Genomic DNA, 25,917 nt, shown 5'->3' with positions numbered 1-25,917 from the left:
GATGGAAGAGAGGACGATATGGTAAAGAGTATGGCAATAGCCTCGTACGGAGACGAACCGATGAGGAGGGGAGGAAGGCTCCTGGGCATGCACCCGAGTAAGGGATAAAAGATCCCTTACAATATACGTTTTAATATTTAGTGTATCTTTCTCTACTGGGTAGCTTATGCTATAGCTGCTCTTTATATAGTAATTTAGGATGTGGTAGAGCGATGAGATTCGGGATCAGTGCTTTGACTTATACGGATGTGTACGGATCTGGAGAGATCAGTGTTCAATAGTGAGAGTAGTATTGAGAGGTCAAGGGAAGAATGATTTGCTTTGCGCTTAAGACCTGTCGCTTCTACCGGCATACTGGTCGAATGTGCCTCGTGTAATATCCGCATAGTTCGTATACTTGCATCCAATTAAGAGTTAGAGATGGACGGCCATGCCGAATGCCGTGGTACCTGAGATGTGCACAGTGTTTGGTTGCATGCCGAATGCCGTGGTACCTGAGATGTGCACAGTGTTTGGTTGTCGACGTCTGCGCATTGGATGCCTGCCGTTGCGGGATTTAACCGACAACGATGTACTAAGGAATTTCCCGATACCTGCATCTAAAAGACGAAATGACACAGACGAATTGACCCATTCGTATATGCGGAAGAATGATGAATAGTATGATTGGTGCCTCTAATGAGGGGAAGTAAATGCGGGTAATTTCGATATTGTGGGTTCCCAAGGTAGATCAAATACGACTATCTGCAACTCGGGTAAGACTAGCACTTGAAAGAAACCACGACCTACTGTTGCCGAACTACAACTCCAGCATCTCTTGATGCTCCTGAGCCAGTTGAACTGCGTCATCTTCTTTTCGAGACAGCTTCACTCTGAACCCGGGGAGCTCCAGAGTTTCGAATGCTGTTCCTTCCCCATCCCAAAAGACGACCTCACTGATGGGCAAGCCAGCGTAGTTCACTCCGCCGACGTCTTCCATGCAGAAGTCGTNCCATGTGTTCCGTTCACCTTCAGCACGCTCAGAAGTAGTAGTGATTCGCCACGACTCTCCGCTTTGTGCCGATTCGTTCCTGTATAACAAAGTCGGCACGAGCTGAACATAGAATTCCCCGTCTCGAGGCGCCCCGAATGCTCTTCGAAGCTCGGTTGCAAATAGAGCTGTGGCATTTGAAATGAATTCGGTTACCACCAAGCCCCTGTGGTCAGCCATGAGCGTCATCGAGGAGTTTAGATCCGGATTTGACGATGCATACGTGCCGGCGTACCGTTTTTGAAGCTGCTGAATGGCGATTTGCTCAGCTGTACGGACGGCGGCCACGGTTACTACCTCTTGAATCTTAGAAAAGAGATCGAAGTTGCCAGCTACGAGGATGGTAATGCCAAGGTCGTAATGGGGAACGGTCATTATGATCGAAATGTAACCAGGAAGCTTGGAAATCAGCCTACAGCTCTCCGATTGAACATGCTCAGATATTAGAGACTCACCCCGCCAGCCTTTGTGATAAATTTCACAGTCCGCTTAGACCTTTGGAGGATGCGGTCTGTTTGAAAAATTTCCCACGGCATCCCATAAAATGAATAGAGCCCCCTAGAAGGGGACACAGGGTGTGCCCAGTTTGCTGCGCGTGTAATGCCGTTGTAGTGGGTCAGGATATATCTTAGGTACTTGGACAAGTCAGTCGACGAGCTGTAGATGCCTCCAGTAGGGCTCTGTATGCCCTCATCAACATCCCAGTATTGTGGCTCTAGAGGTATGACTCCAGCGCTGTCGGGAGGTTGTGACAAGGAGCTCTTTGTCATGTTTAATGGCTTGAAAATGGCATCGTTGATATACGACTCGTATGTCTGGTTGGTGACATTCTCAATGGCGAGACCCAGAAGCTCATATGCAATATTCGAGTAGGTACTCTCCTGGTTTGGGGCGAAGACCGGGGCCATCGACTTGACTGCCTTCATGAGGTCTGCAAGTCCTGTTAGCTAAGTTCTGACAAATCTGCCTCATGCGCATACCGGCTCTCCCGCAGCTTGGCTCGTAGTTGGGTGCATACTCGTCGCACTCGGGCAGGCCATCCCTCGAAATGGGTGGGAGGCCCAGCTCCTCAGGAGTGTAGGGGAAGACCGTGGCATTGTTGATAAGATCACCCTGGGCGACTGAAATGAAAATCAACGAATTTACCTGCAAATGTGTAGCATCTCTGATGGCCGGGCAGCGTACATTCACGCGGTATGCCACTGAGCTGGCTGGCCAGGCTCCGCAGTGTGATGTCTTTCCAGGGGATGGTTCCCTCCTGCTCTTCCTTCAATTCGCCGATGTACTTGTCAATGGGGTCGTCCAAGCTCAGGTTGCCCGCCGCATGCTGGTGCAATATGCCCAGGACCGTGAACGACTTGGTAATGCTCGCGATGCGATAGAGGGCGTCCCCGTTGACCTCCGGAATATCAGGGCGCGATGCGTTGCGTTCACGCGCGGTGTGGTGATGGGACCAGAGCGACTCTTTGGACGACGTGACCTCGACCGAGAAGGAGGTGGACGCGAATTCGGGGGCAGCGACTGCCTGGGTCAATGCCGTGCTGACCGCGGCGAAGGCCTGCTTAAGCAGAGTATGATTGGGGTCGTATTGGGGGAGAGGATGGGCCTGGGACGGCTCGTAGCATTTCGCGCTGGCGAGGGCCGCCCAGAGCAGACTCAGGGTGAATGGGAGCATGTTCTGTGGTGGAGCATCGTGTCGGGTCGGCAAGAGGAGCTCTGAGGTTCGAGCATCCTTCGCGGGGTTTACTCCCTTATTAATACTCTTCCGGCAACTAGAAGGAAGGCTAGTCTAAGGAGCAGGAGCTTAACGGCTCCTTTTTTACCCTAACTTTTAAAGATTACTACTATCCGGATAGATGTTTCTTAGGGAACGTTCGGTTGCAATCTGGAGGCCTCAGATTCGGTTCAGAATAGAGTTGATCTGGAGCATCAATCTGATTCTGAGGCGACTGTTCGGTTGAATTCCAGTTCAACTTGGCTTTAGCCACAAATTTTTGATGTTCCTCTGACCGCCCAAAAAACACGCTGAAAGTTACTAAAAATTGGCAACTTTGCCATATATAGAATCTGAACTGAGGTCTTGGCGTCAGTTCAAATGAGGAGCCCGAAGCTCCTCATTTGAACTCCAGATTGAATCTGAAGGCTTCAGATTGCACACGTCCGTGCAACCCGTAGAGCCACAGACGCGTGTCAAATCGGGAAGGAGCGCGTTCTTTCTGCCGGACTTTCAGTTCAGATTCAAAGGCGTCAGATTGCAGCTCCAGATTGAATCTGGAGGCTTCAGAACCGAGTTGATCTGGAGCCTCAATCTGATCTGGAGGTGTCTGTTCGGTCAATCTGGCGACTTTCTGATCTGGAGCTCCTTCAGATCGGCAACCGCGTCAAATTCGCACGCTTTACCGTATATAGTAGTTAAACTTAAGCTCTTGGCGTCAGATCAATCTGGAGCTTTTTTCTCCAGATCAATCGTCAAGTCAAATCTGGAGCTCTGCTCGTGCGTTTACCCACCATACCCCTAACCACCACCACCCTTACCGACGACAGATTACTACTACAGCTGCAGGCCTATACGATGTCCTCTTAATTAATTCTTATTGTCACCGTTTAGATCCAACCAGGCAGAAGACGTCGCTAATCCTGAGCCCCATCTAAGGCCTTTTATTAGAACGATCAACCGAACAGTCGGCTTTATTTCAGATTGAGTACGACCGCCAGATTAAGCGCCACTAATTATCTTCTAATTGACGCCGGTGAAAGCACGGATCAACGTCAGATTGAAAAAGCTCCAGATTGCAACCGAACACGCCCTTAGGCTACGTACGAGCCCCTAAGGTCCGCGATATACCGTCCATATACCACCCCCCTCCCCTAGGGGGTGGCCCTACTTTTCGAACGCGTTTTTGAGTATAAAGGGCCTCGTCGCGCGCCTTCGACCTTATTGTCGCCTTAACAATCCATTTTCTAACCCTCTCTCCCGCGCTAGCTCCTAGCTTATATAGGGTTTCTAATTTTATATAAAAAGGCCTACTATAATTTTAATTCTATAATATAGAGCCCTTCTCCTTTAATATTTATATATTTAGTAGCTTTATTTACCTACGCCGCGCTTATACGTCTTCCTCCTTACTTCTTATAGATATAGAGTCTTTTAAGAATCTTCTTACCCTCTAGTTTATTTTACGGTTAAAGAAGCCCCCCTAGTCTCTAAAGCGAATTTAAAGCCTAAATAGCGCGGCTATAGAATATTTATAAGGCCTAAGAATACTATAAGGGCGTATAAGCTAAAGTAGAAAAAGTAGAAAGACTAGTATATAAGACTAATAGGTAATATAGACGGCGCTTAGGTAATAGAAAATAAGCTTTACTTATTTTCAAAGTAGTAAGTTATTAACTAAGAATTATAGGTCGCTAGTTATTAAAAATGTGAGTTAAAATAAAAAGATATATAAAAAGATAGTAAGTAGGTAAAAAAAGAGGTAAAAGACGATTAAGTAGGTAAAAGGGTAACTAGGGGGAAAGGTAGCTAAAGGGGTATAAGGGAGGAAGCTATAAAGGATAAGGAAGGGGATATATAGAATAAGAAGGCCCTAAACGCCCTATTTAATAAAATAGTCTAATACTTAGTTATAAATAGCTATATCTTTGCTATTATTAAGCTTTATATATAGTAGTTAAAAGGTAAGGTCTTGTTACCGCAATAGGGGGCGAAGCTTTTGGTAGTACTAGATAGTATCTACCGCGATAAGGACTGGATTTAACGCGTTAACTTTATTAATTAAGGCCTATTTATAATTACTAGCGACTATAATATTAAAGGGCCTAAAAAGGCAATTACTTAGTATTAAAAGATAGGCTCTAAAATACTAGGTTTATACATTACTACTACTATATACTCTATCCGGTCCGTATAGACTATTTATAGCTACTATTTTCTAACCTATTTCTTAGGCTAAACTACTATTACCTAAGGTAAAAATTAATAGAATATTTAGCTTACTAGTCTTATCCTTATTAAACTAGATAAGTTAGTACTATATATAGTTATATTAATAAGATAGGGAAAGTAGAATTAGTACGGAAAGGTTAAGTATATAGGCTATATATATAATACTAACCAGAGCACCATAGGCGACTCGCAGGCGCTAAGCAGGCGAGTCCCAAAAGGCGGGGAGATGGATCACGGGGTTTTCTCATTTTTCTTAAATAGAGTTTTCTCCCCACATGTAAATAAGGAGTAGTCCGCGTGGGCCCAATAGGGATCCGAATCGGACGTTAAGCAATGAATTATTATTATATAATACTAACCCTATTCTCTACCCTTTCTCTATAATAGCCTTCTACTTCTTTAACTACTAAGGTAAAGACGGCGCTAAAATCTTTCTATCCTTTTAGTAGCTAAAGTGTAAGCTTTGCAGTGTGTGGGAATTAAACGAGCAACTTTATTGTAATCTATGGAAATCAAGTGATATAAATACATGAAAAAGGTGCAGGTAATAAGATTAAAGGGGGTACTAATGCGTAACTAAAACAGGGTGATACGCAGTCGAGACGGGGTGGTACGCTGGTGAGACAGCGTACTGTTTTGGCAGGGTACTAATACCAGTAGTTGGTTACATAAAGGACTACTATAACCTATATATCTTCCCTAATAGTATTAAAGTACTATAATAGCTACTAAGCTGTTATATATAGTTTAAATATAATAAAAGGATATTTTAAAGGGTAAGGATTTACTTAAAGGAGAAAACCTATAGCATCTATAAGTAGAGCGTTTAGTATGCTAAGCTTAGCGGTATTAAAAAGACCTAAATTAAACGGGTTAGATGCTAAAATATTGATATAATAATAGGAGCTTATCTTAGCTATCTACTCTATACATTTACACGGTTAATTATTAGCTTCCTAAAGAAAGAAAAGGGCTACTTTCTCTCCTATATAGGAAGTACTAAAAAAAGCCCTCTATTTTTAAAATATATATATAAAGACCTACTACCTAGATAGGGCTAATAATAAGGTTATACGCTTAACCTTAGGGCTTAAGATTTCTACACCTCCTTTATATACTTAGGGTAATCTTATATAAGTAGTTCCTACTTTACCCCTTATAGAAGAACTCCCTTTTTAGCTATAAGGAGTACTAAAGGTTTACTATATATATAGAAAGCTCGCTAGCTAATATAGTTATACTAAATAAGCTAATAATATAGAAATACTAGCCCGCTTATAAGGCTGTAGCTAAGCTAAGATATAAGGCCATAATCTCTAAAATAAAGGGGGTTTAATTAAGCGTATAGATAATTTTAGAACGCCTTAGCAGGATAGAAAGGTAATTAGTATTATTTATACCTATATAGATTTAGTAAGGAAAAGATAGGTATCTAAATAGGGCCTATAAAGTCCGTATATCCGCCTTTAGATAACCCTATACCTATATCTATACCTATATCTAAGTCTATTTCTAAATATACTAATAACTAGATTTCGTCCTTAGATAAACCCTCTCCCGTATATCTAATCACTAAAGAGATACTAAGGCTATTTACTATAGTAAAGCCTACTTAGCTATTTACTATAACGTCTACTATATCCCCGCCGTAGCTACTATAAGCTAATACTTAGCCTCTCCTATTTATTCTTAACCTTTAGGCGCTATTTAAATAAATAAAAAATACTTTAGGGCGGTAATTTAGTATTTTAGCTCTAGGCCGAGTAGACTTTAGGGCTAGTAAGTAGGCCGTTAATTAAAGCTCTTAATCGCTACTAGGGGATACACTAGCGGGTTAATAGTGAGGCTATATTCTATAGCCGTTACTATAAAATAATTATGTCACGGAACCCTACCGCAGAGGCCTCTATAGGAGAGCCCCGTGCTCTTGCGTACACCTCGCGTACAGCTTATGTCAGCTACGCGTAGGTATATCACCTCCTTACGCCCTCGACCCTTACGATCGATCGCGTAACGTCTTGTAGACTCCTTGAATACATACGCTCTATAGCCACTGCCCTTATTCTATAACATTACGTTGCGCCTTTTTACTACCGACGCTTAGCCTATAACTAATTCTACGTCTTTATAATACTGCAGGCGCTGCTAAAAGCAGCGTGTTTATAAATTACCTTACTTTATACTTCTAAGGAACCTATAATAGTAAGACAATATTCCTTACTAGCTATTATATTAAACCTAAAGAATAATCTAATACCTATACTTAACCTACAACGCTAATTAATCCCAGGAGAATTTAATTTATTAGCCCTAGCCTTAACCCCTAAAGAGATAGACACTAATAATTTTTTATTTTTTATTAACTATATAACTACAAACAAGTAAATAGAAGGGCTACTACCTATTAAAATCGAAATATAAGACGCCGAGATGTTTATAAAAATAGTAGCACGAGACCCTAATAAATACTACCGCCTTTTATAGAACTACTACCTAAAGCTTATATAAGCTAAGATGCGTACTGCCTAAGATTATAATATTATCTAAGACCTATAAGCTTGTAAGGTACTTGCTAATAATACACGTTAAGAAACTAAAGATAACCTCTACGTATTTAAACGCGACATCTAATAGTTAAAGAAGAATAAGACTATACTAATTACTACAGTTACTAAAAAAGAAGGCATAATTAAATACCTATAATCTTAGCTTAATAAGTACATTTATAATAACGCTAGACACTTCTTTACTATATATAACGCCACCTAAGTCTCTATGCCCCCGGCAACTTTACCTACTTAACACTTAATAAAGGGTTAGCGTTAAGCAGCTTTACCTAATAGGAACCCCTACTAAAGCAGCAACGATAAAAGCTATAATAATTGGACCTAAACTATTACTATAGGGTCTAATATACGCTACCCTAATCCCCTAGTCTTTTAGGGAGACCGTAAGGAATATAGCTACTAGAAGATGTAAATCTATAAGAAACTAACTTAGAGTACTTACCTTTTTCCTATAAAAGATACTAAGATTAGCTATATTATCGGGCGAATAAAAGGTATACTATTTAATAGACTCTTTACCTAATAGGAGACTAGTAGCTATTACGGACGCTTTAAGTACAATGTTATAACTACTTAAGGAAGAGTTAGAAGAAGCTAGTTAGTTAATATAAGCACGGTCCAGGATGGAGCCGGTAGAGCTATATGACGAGGAATGGTAACCAAGGTCACATAATATAATCTATATAATCTATATAATCTACGTAATCTATTATAGAGTAGACAGACCACACGTATATTACGTATAAGAAGGATATTATAGGAGTACAGTTGTGTATTTAAGGACCCTTAGTCCCTACCTAGATAGTTCCTTTCTTATAGTAATTCTCAGAATACAATTAGAGTTAATCTATTAAGCAACCACTCCACCAGTTATTATTACGTTATTAACTTTAACTTGCATTACCTACACACCTAGCCTAATAATAAGCCTATCGTAGTACCTACTACAAGGTTCCGTTATATAATTACTACCTAATTACAGTATTAAGTATAGAAAGTTAAACAACATGCTACCAAAAGCAGCCACCACAACGCCATTAATGGCGGCAACTACCTTAAGGTTAGGTAACACTAGTATAGCAGATACTAACTCATAGCAACCTATAACGGTCGGACAGTTATAAAAGATAGTTGACTAGTTAACAATAAACAATACAGCGTTAGAAGAAAGGGTTAATGGGATAAAAGTAGCAAAGATTAAGCTACCATTAATTAAGAGGTACTTAGGAGAAAGATTAAAGCTTAAAGGATTTCTTATATAAATGCACTTTAAAGTTACACAGGAAGGGGTAAAGCTACTAACACCTATGGATCGAATAGCCTATGCAGGACTATTCCTATTAGGAAGAGCACTTAAGTGGTTTAAGCCTTACCTTATAGAAATATAGGCAAATAGAATGACAACTACTAATTAAGAGGTGTGGTTTATATTCTTAAGCTAGGAAGGGTTTATAGAGCGACTTATATAAATATTCGGAGACCCAGAGGCAGTAACTATAGCGGAAAGAAAACTCTAAGATATTACGTAATAAACCTTAGCAATTAAGTACACAACGTAGTTCTAAACGCTAGCTATATAAGTTAAGTGGAATAATAAGGCGCTTATGGCATAGTATAAGTAAGGACTTAAGGCTAAAGTCTAGGACATAATTATCCTAATGGAAGATACGGACACCCTAAGGAAACTAATAGATTAAGCAATTAAGATTAATAATTAGATCTACTAAAGGGAATAGGCTAAGAGAGGTTAGGATAGAGTTTTATAGTTATATAAGACGTAAAGTACGCAATAACTAAAGCTAAATTAGAAACTATAGTATGGCGTAGAGCTAATAGACCTAAGCGGTACTAAAGAAGCCTATAAGAGATGGAGTAAGAAACTATAGAAACCTAAAGGTTAAGAATTTAGTAGTTATAGGACTAAGAAGTAAAGGCTAAACTAGGGATCTTAGTAGCAGAAGATATTTAGGCGGACTCTATAATAAAGTTAGTGGTTTAGGGATAAAGCTTATATAAATTACGGAAAATAAGGTCACTTCGTAAGGGATTATAAAGATAGTTAGAAACACTATATAATAAAGGGAACTAGACTAATAGTAGAAGATATATACGTATAGAGGGACAATAGTATACTGCAAGGAATAAAAGAGTGTTTAATTAAAAGTTTTGCGTTTTGTTATAATAACACATACCGAATTTATAAAGACGCTAAGTACAGCGTAAGCTATTAGCTATAGGAGCTAAAATCTATAAAGTATAGAGGAACTAACGAACCAGTTCGCAGATTGGATATTAAAGACAATAAATTTATAAAGGTAAAACATTTTATAATAATAAGGTAATAGAAGCGGTTTACTAAAAACACGCAGCTATTAAAGATATTACACTAGAGGTAGAGGATAATTCCACTACAGAATAAGGAACATTAGTAGGGATTAAAACCCCACTAGATATAATGTTTATCGCTTTGCAAGATATAAGAAAAGTAGAATAGCGAACTACTTTAGTACTTAATAAAGGTAAAAGGCTAAAGGCTTAAGACTCTTAAGACGAGATAAGAGATAACTAAGATTTTTAAGATAAGATAAGGCAAGCTTAAGGACCTATAACGGACAATAACCGATAGAGTAGAGTAATAGCTTAGTTTAAAGATATACGAATAAGCTCGGGATAGAGTTTCCTACAGGCATAAGACTCTTAAGACGAGATAAGTAAGATTTAAGACTCTTAAGATAAGATAAAAACACCTAAGCCTAGTTAAACTAAGGTAGGAGCTAAGCTTAAGACAGAAGCGAGCTTAGGATTAAAGAATTTAAGGGACTAAAGATTTGGAGTGTAAATAAGGACACCTATAAGCAAAAGGCAAGAGGCTTCTTTATAGATTAGAGAATCTGTAATACAAATAGTAGTTAGGCTAGGAGACAGATATATAGACCTAGAAGACTTACTAGGGGAATATAGTGTTTGGCCTAAAGATCGAAATGTCAATACTAAGACTAAGAAGTAAAATAACTTTAAAGATCTACTTATAAGACGCGAAAGAAAAGAAACCATAGAGGAATTTAGGGCAAGAATTACCTTATAGCAAGATTAGAAACTAGATAAGAGATCTAGTATACTAGGTCGTATAAGGGACAGAGCACCCATATAAAGGATTACCAGTAGGCTTAGAACAGGCACACTAAGAGCTAAGTAGCTTATTGAACTGGAATAAGAAGAGGATCTAGGGGTTCTAACTAGGTTTAAAGAACGACATATAAAGGGCTGTTATAACGCAGTAATAAGAAGATACTTCCTTATAGACGAGCCGTATACACTTTAGCAGCTATATTAAAGATAGTATAGGTAGAGATATAACGATAAGTGGAAAGATTTCTATATATAGTTAGACGAAAAAGTTATCTAAGACCACCCGATTATAGAAAAGGCTATAAGTTATATTAAAGGAGCCTTAATTATAACATTAAAGGATCTAAAGGAGCGATTAGAGGACTAGAGAAGTAAGAGATAAATTATAGTACTTATAAACAAAGTCGTAACGCTTAGATTAACATAAGAAAGGTTTAAACTTAAGGATAAAGACGAGCTAAGAGTTAACCTAAAACACTAAGTATATTACACATTAGTATAGATTGCGTGCGTAGATAATATATGCAATATACATAGAGCACTAAAATATAAAAACCGGAAATACCTAGCGAGAATACACTAGTTGTTAGACGAGGCGAAATATTGGAATGCTAGGTATATATATAGTTGGCACCTAGTAGAAGTATAAAGCTAAGGGGACTTAATACTTTAGCTAGAAAGATTTCTTACGGAAGAATGCCTAGACGGACAATAGTGGTAGGAATGCCTAGAAAATATATATCTATAGCATATTAAGGATAAAAAGCAAACTAAGTATTAGCTAAAAGGGGACTAAGTATAAACAGGATTAAGTAGTTAATAGTTAGGAAAAGTAGAGGCCTATAGGACTAAAGGGAGCTAGTAGTAGAGCCTTAAACCCTTAAAGGAATTTAAGAACAATACCTAAATTTACGAGTTAAATGGTAAGGTTAATAGTTTAAAGTATTAATAGATAGTAGAGTAATAAGGAACCACATCTTACTAATAGTAGTTAAAAGAATAGAGTTACTATATAGGAAAAAGGAATGTCTTTACCTATTAGTTATAATTTTAGGAAATCTAATAGCCTATAGAGGAGGCATTATTAATCTCAAAATAGGACCTATTTAGATAACTATTAAAGGGAGATAAATTAAGATATCTTTTAATATATTACTATTAGGAAATAATAAGGCAGTATTAGGAATGCCTTAGTTACAGGAATACAATCTAAAGATTAATTNGNTTATAGGTTANGTCAATATTAGANATANNNNACGNNANAAANTNCNANANNAANCNAAGTTAGTATAGTACTAAGTAGGAGCGACCTATAAAGAAACGGAAAAAGGACTAAGTTATATACCGAAGAGATACTATAAATATAGTAAGACACTATAGTTACTAGAAAGTAAGAAGCTGTTAAAGTATATAGCATAGGACTATAAGATAGAATTAGAACTAGGAATAAGTTTAAGGTTTTTTTTAATTTATAAGCTTACCGAAGAAGAAAGTAGAGCATTAAAAGAGTTTATTTAGGAAAACCTATAAAAGGGATATAATAATAATTCTTCTTTGATTAACGTCTGATACGGATGCTATCTAGCCCCACGCAGACTACTCCGTACACAAGGGAAAAGTAATATTAACGGGAAAAAACCCTTGCTGCTGGGGGGGAGGAAAAACCCTATGAGCCACCTCAGTAGGATGAAAAACCCCGATTTGCCATGTCCGTCCGTAGCGGCGGCCCTGCGGGCCTACGGCTACGTCCTGTCCTCCTTGGATGTTCGAACTCCTTGGGAACCACTGCTTCCTTCTCTAGCTTATCTAAAGCTAGGGTTCACTACGTCCCAGCTAGGCCTTGCTAATCAATTGCCGTACGGTCGTTTCCCATATCTTGACCACCCCCTGTATGCTATCTCCTATAACTATTGCGTTGCCATATACGCCTTGCCTCCCCCCCCCTAGAGCCACCGAAGGCGTAAGGGGGATTCATCCGTTCTAACCACCGTAATACTAATAAGCGAGCGGGATATGTTGTATTTGGGTATCTTTTGTGCCTAGGCCCCAGCTAGGCCCTTCCTAAGGGTTACCACTCCGTTGAAAGAAGATAATGGGGAAAACCGTGGGTCGCAATCCAGGCTGCTAGGTAGTATTTAGTAGTAAGACGGCGAGTAACCGCATACTCCGCGGGCGATCGCCCTAGGGGTTAGGAGGGGCCATATATTTGCTCATTCATTCGTTCGTTCGTGCGCGCGTTCGTTCGTTAATATAAGGTCGTCAATGCTTTTAGTCGAGGTTTAGGGATGTTTATTAAGTGCCACATATCCACGTTGGATCGTATAGGTGCCCTAGATAGGAGAATAGTGGTAGTCGTCGTATTATAGAGGGCCAACAGTAGTAGTTTTCAAGATCTCACCATCCGAAAATTTTTTACTACCGCCCTTAACGCCCACAACCACCACCAGGTCCTGTCCGCACGCTATGCGACGTCTCTGCGTTGGCTCTGGGTCTGAACTTCGAAGACCCAGGTTTATAGCCGTCACTACGTACAGGTGCAGAGTCCGTTTTCGACGGCCTATAAAAGGGATATATTAGACTATTATAGTTATTAGCGGGTTATCCAGTACTGTTTATACTAAAGAAGAATAGTAAACTAAGGCTATGTATTAACTATAGATAGTTAAACAGCATTACTAAAAAGGATAGGTATCCTTTACCCTTAATTAGTAAAATCTAAGATAGAATAGGTAACGTATAAATCTTTATAAAGATAGATCTAAAATAGGTATACTATTAAATTAGAATTAAGAAAGGCAATAAATAAAAAGCAGCCTTTAGGTTAAAGGAAGGACTATATAAACTATTAGTTATATAATTTAGGCTTATAAACGCACCAGCAACGTTTTAAAAGCGTATTAATAATATATTAGGAGAACACTTAGATGAATTTATTATAGTATATCTTAACGATATTATTATCTACTTAATAANTANGGAAGAATATAGAGAATATATTAAATAGGTCTTAAAGAGACTATAAGAAGAATAGATGCTAGTAGCAATTAAGAAATACGAGTTCTTTACTAAGAAGACCGATTTCGTTAGATTTATTATTAAACTAGGCTAACTTAGTATAGATCTAAAGAAGATTAAGGCTATAGTAAATTAGTAGGAACTAGAGAATGTTACGCAGTTAAGATTATTCTTAGGATTTTATAATTACTGCAGAAGGTTTATAGCGCAATAGTTAAAGGATATTAAACTATTTACGCGATTAATAAAGAAAGAAGAACTATAGGTATAGGGAGAGGAATAGTAGAAATTATTTAAAAAAAAAAAAGTTAAAAAGTTATTTATTGGACTCATAAGGGGATATTACGTAGCTACGGTTCGTAGATAGTATAATAATTATTATTGTATATTGTAAAAGGGGAAGGGTAAGGAACTTAAGGTTTCTTGCTACGGTAGTGTCGCGGCGATATATAATAACATATAATAACCACTTGCCCTATTCCTAACACTAGCAACTCTTCTTTTATAGTTGCCATTTATATATACTTATAGATTACCACTATATAAGGATATAAAGCTAAGGAGAAGAAAAAGGGGAGGGAGGATATTAGGGTTAACGCAAATATAAAGGGGCTATTAAGGCACTAGTGGTAAGCGAGCTAATAGCGATTTTCTATACCGGGTATAGAAAATCCTAATTAGCTAGATTAATAAATGGCGTTGGCAGAACTCTATACCACCACCCAAATTAATTAGGTGTAGCACTTTTAGCAAGAATCTAACTAATTAGATAACTTTAACCGGCGGTTAAAGTTCTATAAGATTTTAACTTCTTTAAATTTCCCTTTTAACTTAACCTTTAACTTATATATATAGAGTATTTATATTAACAAATATCTCTAGTGCCTTATTTGGGTTTACCTTTATTATCGCATTTACTAGGTTATCTTAGCCATTAATCTATTAAATCTTAAAGAGATTTTAACGCTTATAGGATTACTAAAGTGCTATAATATTAATTATAAGGCGCTTTTCTTTTATAGTACTAAGCTTAACTAAACACTTATAAAGGGAGTATAAGTTAGTATACATAATTATAGGAATAGTGGGAATTTTAAGTTAATCCATAATTATCTTAAGGGTAGTTTTAATTGCAATTGCTATATTAACTCCGCTAACTATTTTATATATCTTTAACGCTAGAACGCTTTAAGTAATATATTTACTCTTAGTTAAGCTCTAATAGATAAGGTTACCGTAGATTATAAAGTTATTCTCTCTAGTAGATTTATTTATAATAATAATCTTATATCCTAACTAGGAGCTAAAATCTTTATTATTAGTAAATAATCTATTAATAAACATAAAGATCTTAGCGGTGGGGAGATTAATAGGTATATAGAGTAGCCCTTAGTTAAGATGATTTATCTACTAGGAAAGGCGCTTATTTAGAGCAAGAATATTATTTTTAGTTAGTTTCTAGTATTAGGCGGCAATAAAGAGATTAAAGGAAGCCTTAGGTTAACAGATAAAAGTAATATAAGCCCTATAAGCGCGTTATTCCATATATCCTTATTTTAAAAAATTAATATTAATAACGTTAATCTTCTTACCTTAACCCTTTTAGCGTAAAGTAATGGAATCCTTATTTATGGAAAGGATATATCTATTAAAGAGCAATAGTGTTATTAAATTAAGTCTTTCCTTTAGCTTTGCTATAAGATTTACCTTTACTAGCTTATCTTCTTTAAGAGCTAAGAATTGGTTGTCTCCTAAGATAATTATATTATTAGTTTATATACCAACAATTCCAAATAGAGTTTCTATAGTTATAATAAGGAAGCAGGGATTAAATATAGAAGTAGTTATTAAAAGCTTCTCTTTATAGTGCTTACTATAAGTAGCCTATTAATAAGTTTCTACCTCTATAATTCTGTATAATGGCTTAAGCATAACTATAATTATGTCTTTAGGATACTAGTAGCGAATTTACTCCGGAAGGTATACTAATATTAAGCGCTAAAGGTGTGTCTCTAATTAGGTGTAGGCTTAAGTAATATCTTATAAATAAACTACTATTCTATTCTTTATTAAGAAGGGAGCTAATATAATAATAACTTGCTAACTAGCTTGTTAAATTATAAAAGATTATATAAGAATTATTTCTTTACTATTATTGTTATAACCTTAGATAATAAGCCTTAATTTCTTAAATAGGGCGTTAGTAGCTTTACCCTTAATCTCGTTAACTATTCTTAACTTAAAGATATAAACTCTATTAAACTTAGTAAGGTTATATTTCTTAAATTTAAAGACTCCTCTTATAATAAGACCGTTGATCTCCTGCTTATTAGATACTTAGAAAGGAGCTCCTAAGGTTATAATACGACCTTCCTTTTAAAGCTATTTTATAAGCTTAAAGTTAGCCTTCTCTTTAGCTGTTATAAAGGCTATTAATAACTTAACTCTACTCTCTATAGCAGCAACGAATTGCTCTTTAAAATTAATAAAACATTAGCAATTTTATAATCCCTTTAGGCGACCTCTACCGCGTTATAGTTGCGGTATATCTACTACAATTATATTAGGATTACAGTCGCCTTTTAGGGTACGTTAATTATAGTTCTCCTCTAGGGCATCTTTTAGGGTATCTTTTAGGGCATCTTGCAAAGGCTTAGAACTATTATCTTTGTAGTAGGGCCTAATAATAGTTAAATGAAATTAAGTAGGTCTATAGGGCATCTAAAGAGTATAAGTTTAACTATTAATTATAATAAGTTTATATAGGCCTAACTATCCTCCTTTTTTACGCTATACCTGTACTTTAGATTGGAGTAGCAGATTAAGCGTAGTTAAGGTATTTAGGCTATTTCTTATTTCTAGTACGTTATTAACCTAGCGCGTAGCGTAAAGACATTATACCTCTTTTATTACTTTGCGAATAGCCTTAGCTTATTATATAATAGAGGGAGATAGTAGAGAATTATTAGTTATTTAAGGGTAGGCGCTAAAGACTAGTAATATAGGTATAAGCCTATCTAGACTAGCGGAGTTGTTAATAGCCTTAACAGCCATCTATAAGATAAGCTCTTTGCTAGCATTTTCTAGTTCTAAAGAAATAATCTTATATACTTGGCGTAGTGGCGTATAATATTGTTTTACTTTTTTAACGCTATTATATACCTTAATAGGGACTTCCTTAACCTTAATTGCTATTACTTTTACTTATTACCAAAACTCTATAGATAAAAAGTTCCTTTTTATATTATAAATGACTTAATCTAGGGGTCCTAGGTAGATATTAATCTAGTATAATTAAAGAGTATCCTATGCGTTCCTAGCTAATATATCCTTTAGGAAGCGTACGGCTTAGAAGGAGGTTAAAAAGTTAATAACTTAGAGTACTAGCTTACCGCTAAGGTATATAATATTAATAATAATATAGAAGTTAAAGTTATAGTTATCTTTAAGGGTGAACTTAAATCGGCTAGGGGACTTCTGGTTTATTTAGCAGTAATAGCAGTACTTTATAAAATACTTAATTATCTTAACCTTAACTTTATAACCTGCTTGCTAAAGAACCCTAAGTAGTTAGTAAACGGATAGGTGGCTAAAACGATAGTGTAGTTAACGTAGCTCTAGCTTAGTTAAGTAACTTTAAGTAACGCTCCTTTTTAGCTATTAAAGGAGCAACTAAGGGTAACCCTACTTGCGTATAATAGGTACCCGATTATCTCCCTAAATAAGTATATTTTTAAGGTTGTTAAGCTTAACGCCTAATCTATTTATATCTTAAATATAGAATAGAAATAGGGTATTCGCGGGGATAATATAGAAAGTAATATATCCTAACGGGGTTTAGACCTTAATTGTGCTAAAAGAGATTATAGTACCCTTACCGAAGCGAATTGTATATTAGCCTACCGTTAATTAGTTAATTTAAACAGAGCTATTAAGCTGCTAAAGAGCTTAAACTTAAGGTTCTTTTACTATAGATACTCCCGCGGCTTTAGTATCTGGTATAATACTATAAAAGACGTTTGCTAAGTATCTGTTATTAAAGGAGAACGCGGAACTTTCCTTTAGCTTATTAAAGATATCTAACTTTATAATAGAATAGAATGTAGATTGGTTATTAAGGATAGCGACGGTTTATATACCATTTACCTTACTATACTTAGTAAAGTATTGGTTAGGAGAGTAGTCCTTAATGTCTATATCTATAAGGAGCTATTCGGCCTTATTAACCTTATCCTTAAGGTCTTTTATGCCTTTATATTGGACTAGAAAGCTTTAGAAGTAGGCTATAATAACCTTATAATTTCTGATATTTCTTATACTCTGTTGGAACTTATTATATGCCTCCTTTCGCTTATTAAGAGAGTGTCTATTTAACTAGCAATTTAGCTTCTTATAAATGTAGCACTTCTTTTAACGGTTGTTCCGAAATGAACCTCTATAAGGACCTCTATGATTGCTTTATAGTTAACGTTAATTATATCCTTTACCGTATTCCCTACTATGGCCGCTATATATTCGATTAGTCTAGTTATAATTATATTAGTTAGGAATGCTTAGTTAGGTAGAGCTTTTAGTATAGAGCTATTAAGATTCTTATATTCGCATTATAGTACCTACGGCGGAGCGTAGCTTGGCATATACTCTTTTAAACGTATTTATAGGTTTATATAGCGCTAAGTTATACTTAGGAACGCTATAGCATGCTAAGATAACCTGGTCCCTTAGGCTGTTCTTATTTTAGTAAGTTTTAGTAAGTCCGTGTTAGATTTTCTAGAGTTTATTAAAGAGTAGTTAAAGGCACTTTAGGCGAGTTATTATTAGGTTAGAAGCGATAACTCTCTAAAATATAGTCTCCCGCTATTTGGATATATAGAGTTAGCAGTTCTTATTAGTTTTAAAGTGGGCTCTAGTAAGCTAAAGCATTATATTAAAGCTATAGTTTTTACCTACAATATGGTTATAATAGAATGTCGCTGCCCGTCCCTTTAATATAATAGAGAAAGCATAATAGAACTAGTAGCGTTAAATTTTAACCTTATTGCAGCAGTTATAAAAGACTTATAGTTTTGCTCCGAGTATATTATATAATTCTCCTTTAAACTTTTTCTCTTCGTCTAAATATACCTTTATTAGATTTATAACTTCTTAAGATAAAGGCTTATTAGTTGGCTGGGATAAAGGAGTTAGAGGTAGTAGAGGTAGAAAAAGAGCACCTCTAGGTAGTAGAGCACCTTTAGGTGGGAGAATAGCGTTTTAGGGGTTTCGTTCCGAATTAAAGTTGCCTTCCAAAGAATATAGGTTAATTTTAGGTTTCCGTAGTTAACGTATAATCTTAGCTTCTATCTATACTGGTTTCTCTATACTAGTAAGAACGGCGTAAATATTACTAGTAATTAGGTTACCGTCCTTAGTAACGTATACCCTATTCCTTTAAAGGGAGTCTTAAAAATCCTAAATAATATTAATATTACTAAGTGCCTAGGTGTTAGCGGTTTATCCTATAAAATCCTCCCTAAAGTATTCCCATAACTGTAAATTAGTATAATAGCTATCTTAGTAGAATAGAATATGGTGTAAAAGAAAGCCGTTAACTTATTTTGCGGTATAGGTTATTACATTAAAGGTAAATACGTCTTAATCTTCATTAATAAGTTTCGCGTATATAGCTACCCCTAGTAGTAAGGAGTCTCTCTAGTTATTTAAAGTGGCTATAGTTATATCTTCGGAGGAAGGGAATATTAGTAGTATAGGGATTGTTATTTAGTACGTGTTTATAATATATATTTATAATTATAGGGCTTAGGACTAGTTCTAGCCTTAAATCGCGAAGACTTATAAAGCGTGTTATTCTATATAATAGACGCAAGAATCTGTAATCTAGGGAAGGCTTAGGACTAGTTCTGGCCTTTAAATCCTTAGATTTATAAAAGAGTTCTATTTAAGGTTTAGGACCAGTTCTAACCTTAAAAGATAGCTTCCCTTAGCACGAGTAGCACTAGTATAGTGGCTTGTCTCTTCTTGGTGAAAACCTAGCTGTTCTATAGTATAACAGTGAAGTTAACCACTAATTAGTGTTGGACTCATAAGGGGATATCACGTAGCTACGGTTCGTAGATAGTATAATAATTGTTATTATATATTATAAAAGGGGAAGGGCGAGGAACTTAAGGTTCCTCGCTACGGTAGTGTCGCGGCGACATGTAATGACACGTGACGACCGCTTGCCCCATTCCCGACATTATTTACCTAGAAGCTAGTTCTTAAAATCTATTAACTAGGACTAGAAACGGTTGTAGAAATAAATATATTAGACTTTATACTAGGGGCATACTTTATATAGAAATATTAAGATAGATAGCACTAGTGGTATACTATAGTCGGAAGATAATACCACTAGAATTAAACTATAACATCTATAATAAGAAGTTATTAGGTATAGTTATAGCACTAAAAAAATAAAAAGCATTCTTATAAGGCATAGAAAAACCATTTATAGTTAAGATAGATTATAAAAACCTAATAGGATTCCTAATAATAAAGGAACTTAATTAAAGATAAGTTAGATGGGTAGAGATACTTACAGAATACTATTTTAAAATTTAGTATACTAAGGGTACAGATAATATATAAGCAGATACTTTAAGTTAAAAAGCTGAGTTATAAAATAATAAGAAGCCATTAGGGGCTTTACTACAAAAAGATATAGATAGATTAATTAGGTATAATTATCCAAAGATTATAGTAACTTAAGAAGAACTAAATAGAGTCTATAGGACACTAGAAAGCTTTTAGGTATAAAGAATTTTAGAAGTATAGCTAGAAGATCTATAGACGGATATATACAAAAACTAAGAAGTAAAGTATATCCTAAGAAGCATAGCAGAATAATTTATGGAAGATTTTTATAAGGGAATAACTTAAGGACATAACGGAGCTATGGGCTTAGTATTAAGACTCTAGAAGGAGTACATTATTAACGGAATATAAGGCTTAGCGCGAAAAGTTATAAAGGAATATCTAGATTGCTAAAGGAATAAATTAATAAGGTATAAGCTATATGGAGGGCTATAACCTATTAAAATACCAAAGAGACTATAGGAGGTTATATTATGGGACTTTATTATTAAGTTACCAAAATTAAAAGATCCTATTACCGGACAAGATTATAATATAATCTTAGTAATAGTAGATAAGCTTATAAAGTAGGGATACTTTATAGTATATATAGAAGAAATATTAGTAGAAGATGTCGCTAGAATCTATATTAAAGAAGTGTTTGCAAAATATAGAGTACTAAGTAAAATTATATCGGACAGAGATCTAAGATTTATAGCAGTATTTTAGGAAGTATTCTTAGCGGAATAAAGAGTTAGAGTAGCAACTTCTACCGCATATTATCCGCAGATAGACGGTTAAATAGAAAGACTAAATTAGACACTAGAACAGCATCTAAGGCATTATATTAATTATATATAAAATAATTAGGTATTACTATTACTAGTTATATAGTTTATATACAATGCAATACCTTAAGAAGAAATAGGCATATTACTATTTAAGGCAAATTACGGGTATAAGCTAAGAATATTATTATTACTATAATAAATAAAGAAAATAAGTAGTATAGCTAAAGAGAGAATAAAGACGTTAATAAATCTTTATATAGACCTTATAGAATTAGTAAAGAAAGTATAAGAGAGAATAAAAAAATACTATAATGCTAAGAGATCTAAGGGACTAGATCTTAAGGAGGGAGATAAAGTGTGGCTACTATATAAAAATTTTAAGAGTTAACAACTAAGTAAGAAGTTAGATTACGTTAGACTAGGACCTTTTAAAATTATATAAAAGATTTCACTAATTATATTTAAGTTAAACCTACTAGCTAAGATAAAGATCTACCCTAAATAGCATATTATAATGCTAGAGCTAGTATATAGGAATATTAAACTACTAGTTTATAAAGCAGATACATATAGAGGATAAGAAGAAGATAAATAGCAAGTTTTAAAGATTGTTAGTTATAAGGACATTAATAATAAAATATAGTATAAGGTTAAGTAGATAGGCTATAATAAGACTACCTAGGAACTACTAGAAAATTTAAAGAACGCTATAGGAAAGGTATAGGAGTATTAGAAGAAATTAGGTTAGGCAGCATTAATAAGGAAAAATCGCTAAAGAATAAGTTACCTAAGGGGGACCTAAGAAGAGCAGTTGCTAAACTACTTAAATCTATTTCCTTCTCGGCCAGAAGAGAATCCGTTCTTTTATTACTAAGTTTCTATAGACCCTATTTTATAAGTTTCTACTCCTTAAAATAAACCTTCTTACGAACCTTCTTAAGACGGATTAACTAAGTGGACGCCGTAAGACGAGACTTAAGGGCCCGTTGCTAAGTATCGGCAGCCTCTCGTTTTATATTATAGGAACAGCGCAATTCCGCCAGAGTAATAGATAGTTTATTATCTAGCCGCGTAGCAGCAGATTAAATACAAAACTCTAAGATAAATTAATTAGAGAACTAGACGGCTATTAAGAGTAATAGGTCGTGTATATTTAGTATTAGAGATAAAGCAAACGTTATAAGACGAATAAATATTCGCTCTAGTGCACTCTAAATAAGAGGATAGTTATTATAAAGATGGACTTGCCAGCGTAATATAGACTAACCCCTCTTTTAAACAGCAAGAACACGGAGATGATATAATCTCACTAAGCGATAGTATCGCAGCAATAGTGCGAGTACGACGGACAGTTAAAGAGGAAGAAATTGCTTTAGGTATAATAAGCAAAGATATTAACCAAATTAATTAAATGGATATTATACCTTTAGTAAATAACTTAGAGATATTAGGAATCTTTAAGGACAAAGATAGAGAGGAGGGAAATTGTCGGAATATATGGATAGAGGTTATGTGGTTACGTGTCTTTGATTAGTTATCCTTATAGTGACTAATCAACCCCCTACTTAGGCACCGCGATCCTTATGATCCTCTGCTTTCTTTACCTATTAGATAAGAATCAATTCAACAGTTAATAGGCCAATTAAGTGCACTTAGGTGATACTAACATTGATTAATAGTTAACCTCACTGGTTGGCTATAGAGCAATAAGGTTCACTGCCGCCCTAGCAGCTTCATTTAATTATAAGCAGCATTCTAGTACCTAGCAGCAAAACTAGCACCTAGCAGCTCTGGCAGCATCCAACCCCAGCCAGCTTAGAATATCGTGAGATATTCTACAGCACGCAAATTAACCCCTAGTACGACCTCTTTACTAAGCGCTGTACCCCTAGCTTAACAGCACCGAACATCTTATAGCCCTTAGGTAGTACCTTAGCAGCTACCTTAGCAGCTACCCCAGCAGTACTATAGTAGCGCTCTAGCCGTATATAGTATACCAGCTTTTACAGTACCCAGTATCTAATTACCTAATAGCTTTGCGCAGTACTCCAGCGTAGTAACGCAACTTAGCAGTAAACCAATATCTAGTATGCGTCTTAGCATACAAACCAATATCTAATAGCCTTATGTAGTACTCTAGCGTTATAGCAACCTAGTAGCGTTAGCAGCACCAAATACCCAATAACCTAGCAGCGTTATAGCAGCATCCTATAACCTAGCAGCGTTAGCAGCACCTAATACCTAACAACCTAGCAGTGTTAGCAGTATCCTATAACCTAGCAGCATTAGCAGCACCCCCTATAACCCTAACACCGTCTACTACCTTGCAGATCTGCTATATTAAATACCATATCCAACAACGCGCCTACAACGCCAGCGCGCTCCCCCTCCTCTACCCTCTGCCCTCTGCCCTCTACTAGCATCTATGGCAGCTACGAACTCTTAATATAGCACAACAACTTCCTAAAGGATAGAAAAGCGGGAACTATTTAACCACTAGACGGCCTTACTATATTAATATCTATAATAACAAAGCCTAATAGGAGTTTCTAACTATAACCGCTTACTAAAAACAGATTTAGGATATATAAGATATAGTTTAACAATAAGAGCAGACTTTTAAAATGAAATTACGCCAATAGCAAGATATTCTAGACCTACGTTAATAATAGTACGAAAGAGTCTAGAAGGCATATTAAGAATAAAAGGAAGAGATTAAGGAGTTATAAAGCATAGTTAAGCAATTACAGCAACAATAAGCTCCGTCCGCATAAGCTCCGTCCGCGCAAGCTCCACTAGTTTTACCCTCTTCATTAACCAAAGCCAAAGAGCCACGGCAGCTAAGCTCGTATAAACCGCCGCAACCTCAAACCTGCGAAAAGTGCTCTACTACGTTCCCTTCGGGTTAAGCGCTCTTTAAACACTTGCCAGATTGTCAACCGTTTTAATATACTAAGTACGGATCTACATTCCCCTTAAATACTACTCTCCATAAGCACGTTCGGGGATGTTATCGTCTAAAGGATGTAAATGGGAATTTAGATACGGACCAAGCTCCGCTAGGATAGCTGTTTTACGCATAAGGAAAGAACTGCCAGTTTACGCCTACGAATACGACCCCGTTGCTGGCATTATACTGCCACCCAAACGACCCTAACGCTAGCACCGTACTGCTATATACTATGGATAAACCGATAGCGCCGCTATGCCTGCTATTACGATACTGATCGCGCCGATACGCCTGCGATCTACCGACTGAATAATCGTGCCTATACGCCTACGATTAACCGACCGACTGATAGACAAGCTCTATACTTGACCACTATCACTACCGCCGCTAGTACCGTACTACCACCCAAACAGACTTTTGCTGCTTTCACCTACAGCTAAACCAATACCTTGCTGCCTTTCTGTAGCACTATAAGCATAAAGAAAGAACTGCCAGTGTCGGAATATATGGACAGAGGTTATGTGGTTACGTGTCTTTGATTAGTCATCCTTATGGTAACTAATTAACCCCCTACTTAGGCACCGCGATCCTTACGATCCTCTGCTTTCTTTACCTATTAGACAAGAATCAATTTAACAGTTAATAGGCCAATTAAGTGCACTTGGGTAATACCGACAGAAATAGTATTACGGATGCTTTAAGTATAATATTATAACTACTTAGGGAAGAGTTAGAAGAAGCTAGTTAGTTAATATAAGTACGGTCTAGAATAGAGCCGGTAAAGCTATATGACGAGGAATGGTAACTAAGGTCATATAATATAATCTATATAATCTGTATAATCTATATAATCTATTATAAAGCAAATAAAGCATATATATATTATATACAAAAAGGATATTATAGGAGTACGGTTGTATATTTAAGGACCCTTAGTCCCTACCTAGATAGTTCCTTCCTTATAGTAATTCTTAGAATATAATTAGAGTTAATCTATTAGGTAACCACTCCACCAGTTATTATTACGTTATTAACTTTAACTTATATTACCTATACACCTAGCCTAATAATAAGCCTATCGTAGTACCTGCTACAAGGTTCCGTTATAGTAGCCCCTAAAAGTAATAGTCTTACTAAAAATTCCTTAATAATCTTAACCTAATATACTGCGACTATAACCTACTAGCTACTAACTAAGCTAAACTATAAGCCCTAAAGATAAGCCCTATTAAATTATTTAATAAGTTCTATATTAAATTCTAGAAATATATCGGAGCCCTTACCTAAGATAATACTAAAGACCAAGAAGATCTCCTTAAAAAAGTTACTTATTACCTTAGTTACGCAGCCGCCAGCTATAATTATAACGATATTTATAAGATAGTAGCAGCCCTATAGAAGATTAAATAATAACTAAATTAGATTGCTACTGCTAACTTTTACCTAAAGACCTCTCTATAGAAGCCCTTTAGGCCTACTAAACCTATATATACTAAGCCGCTAACGCCTACTACCTTAAGTACTACTAGAGCTAATATTGACCTCTCTATACTAACCTTTCCGTAAAAACTCCTAGATAGAGAGCGTAAGCTACTTTAGAAACTAGGACGCTACTATAAATGCTATTAAGAAGGCTATTATTATAATAACCTAAACTGCCTAATAGCTAGGTTTAGTACTTACTGCCTAATATTTAACCTAATACCCTAAATACCAAATATGTTATTATACGCCACTGCTATATAAGATAAAGATATAGTAATAGCAGTAGAATTAGATACGGAAGTGGAAAACGCTAAGTCCCTACCCTAAGTTATAGGTTAGGACGCCCTAATAATAAAGGGATCTATATATTGGCCTGCTTAATAGATAAC

At 36.0% G+C, this 25,917-nt stretch overlaps 1 protein-coding gene across 1 annotated transcript; it reads right to left on the bottom strand.

The window, feature by feature from the left end:
* Nucleotides 1-585: 585 nt before the first annotated feature.
* K441DRAFT_654827 (beta-lactamase/transpeptidase-like protein) lies at nucleotides 586-2,736 on the bottom strand. The gene is made up of 4 exons (XM_067647745.1): nucleotides 2,216-2,736; nucleotides 2,011-2,151; nucleotides 1,486-1,961; nucleotides 586-1,429 (listed from the first exon to the last, which is right to left on the bottom strand). Exons 1-4 carry the CDS (start codon nucleotides 2,703-2,705, stop codon nucleotides 800-802), a joined length of 1,737 nt encoding a protein of 578 aa, XP_067507458.1. The 5' UTR covers nucleotides 2,706-2,736; the 3' UTR covers nucleotides 586-799.
* Nucleotides 2,737-25,917: the final 23,181 nt, after the last annotated feature.

This window comes from Cenococcum geophilum (assembly GCF_001692895.1).
Source record: "Cenococcum geophilum 1.58 unplaced genomic scaffold K441scaffold_8, whole genome shotgun sequence".
Taxonomy (NCBI): domain Eukaryota; kingdom Fungi; phylum Ascomycota; class Dothideomycetes; order Gloniales; family Gloniaceae; genus Cenococcum; species Cenococcum geophilum.
Note: the sequence above shows the minus strand (reverse complement) of the source record. Positions and strands in the feature narration are given on the sequence as shown.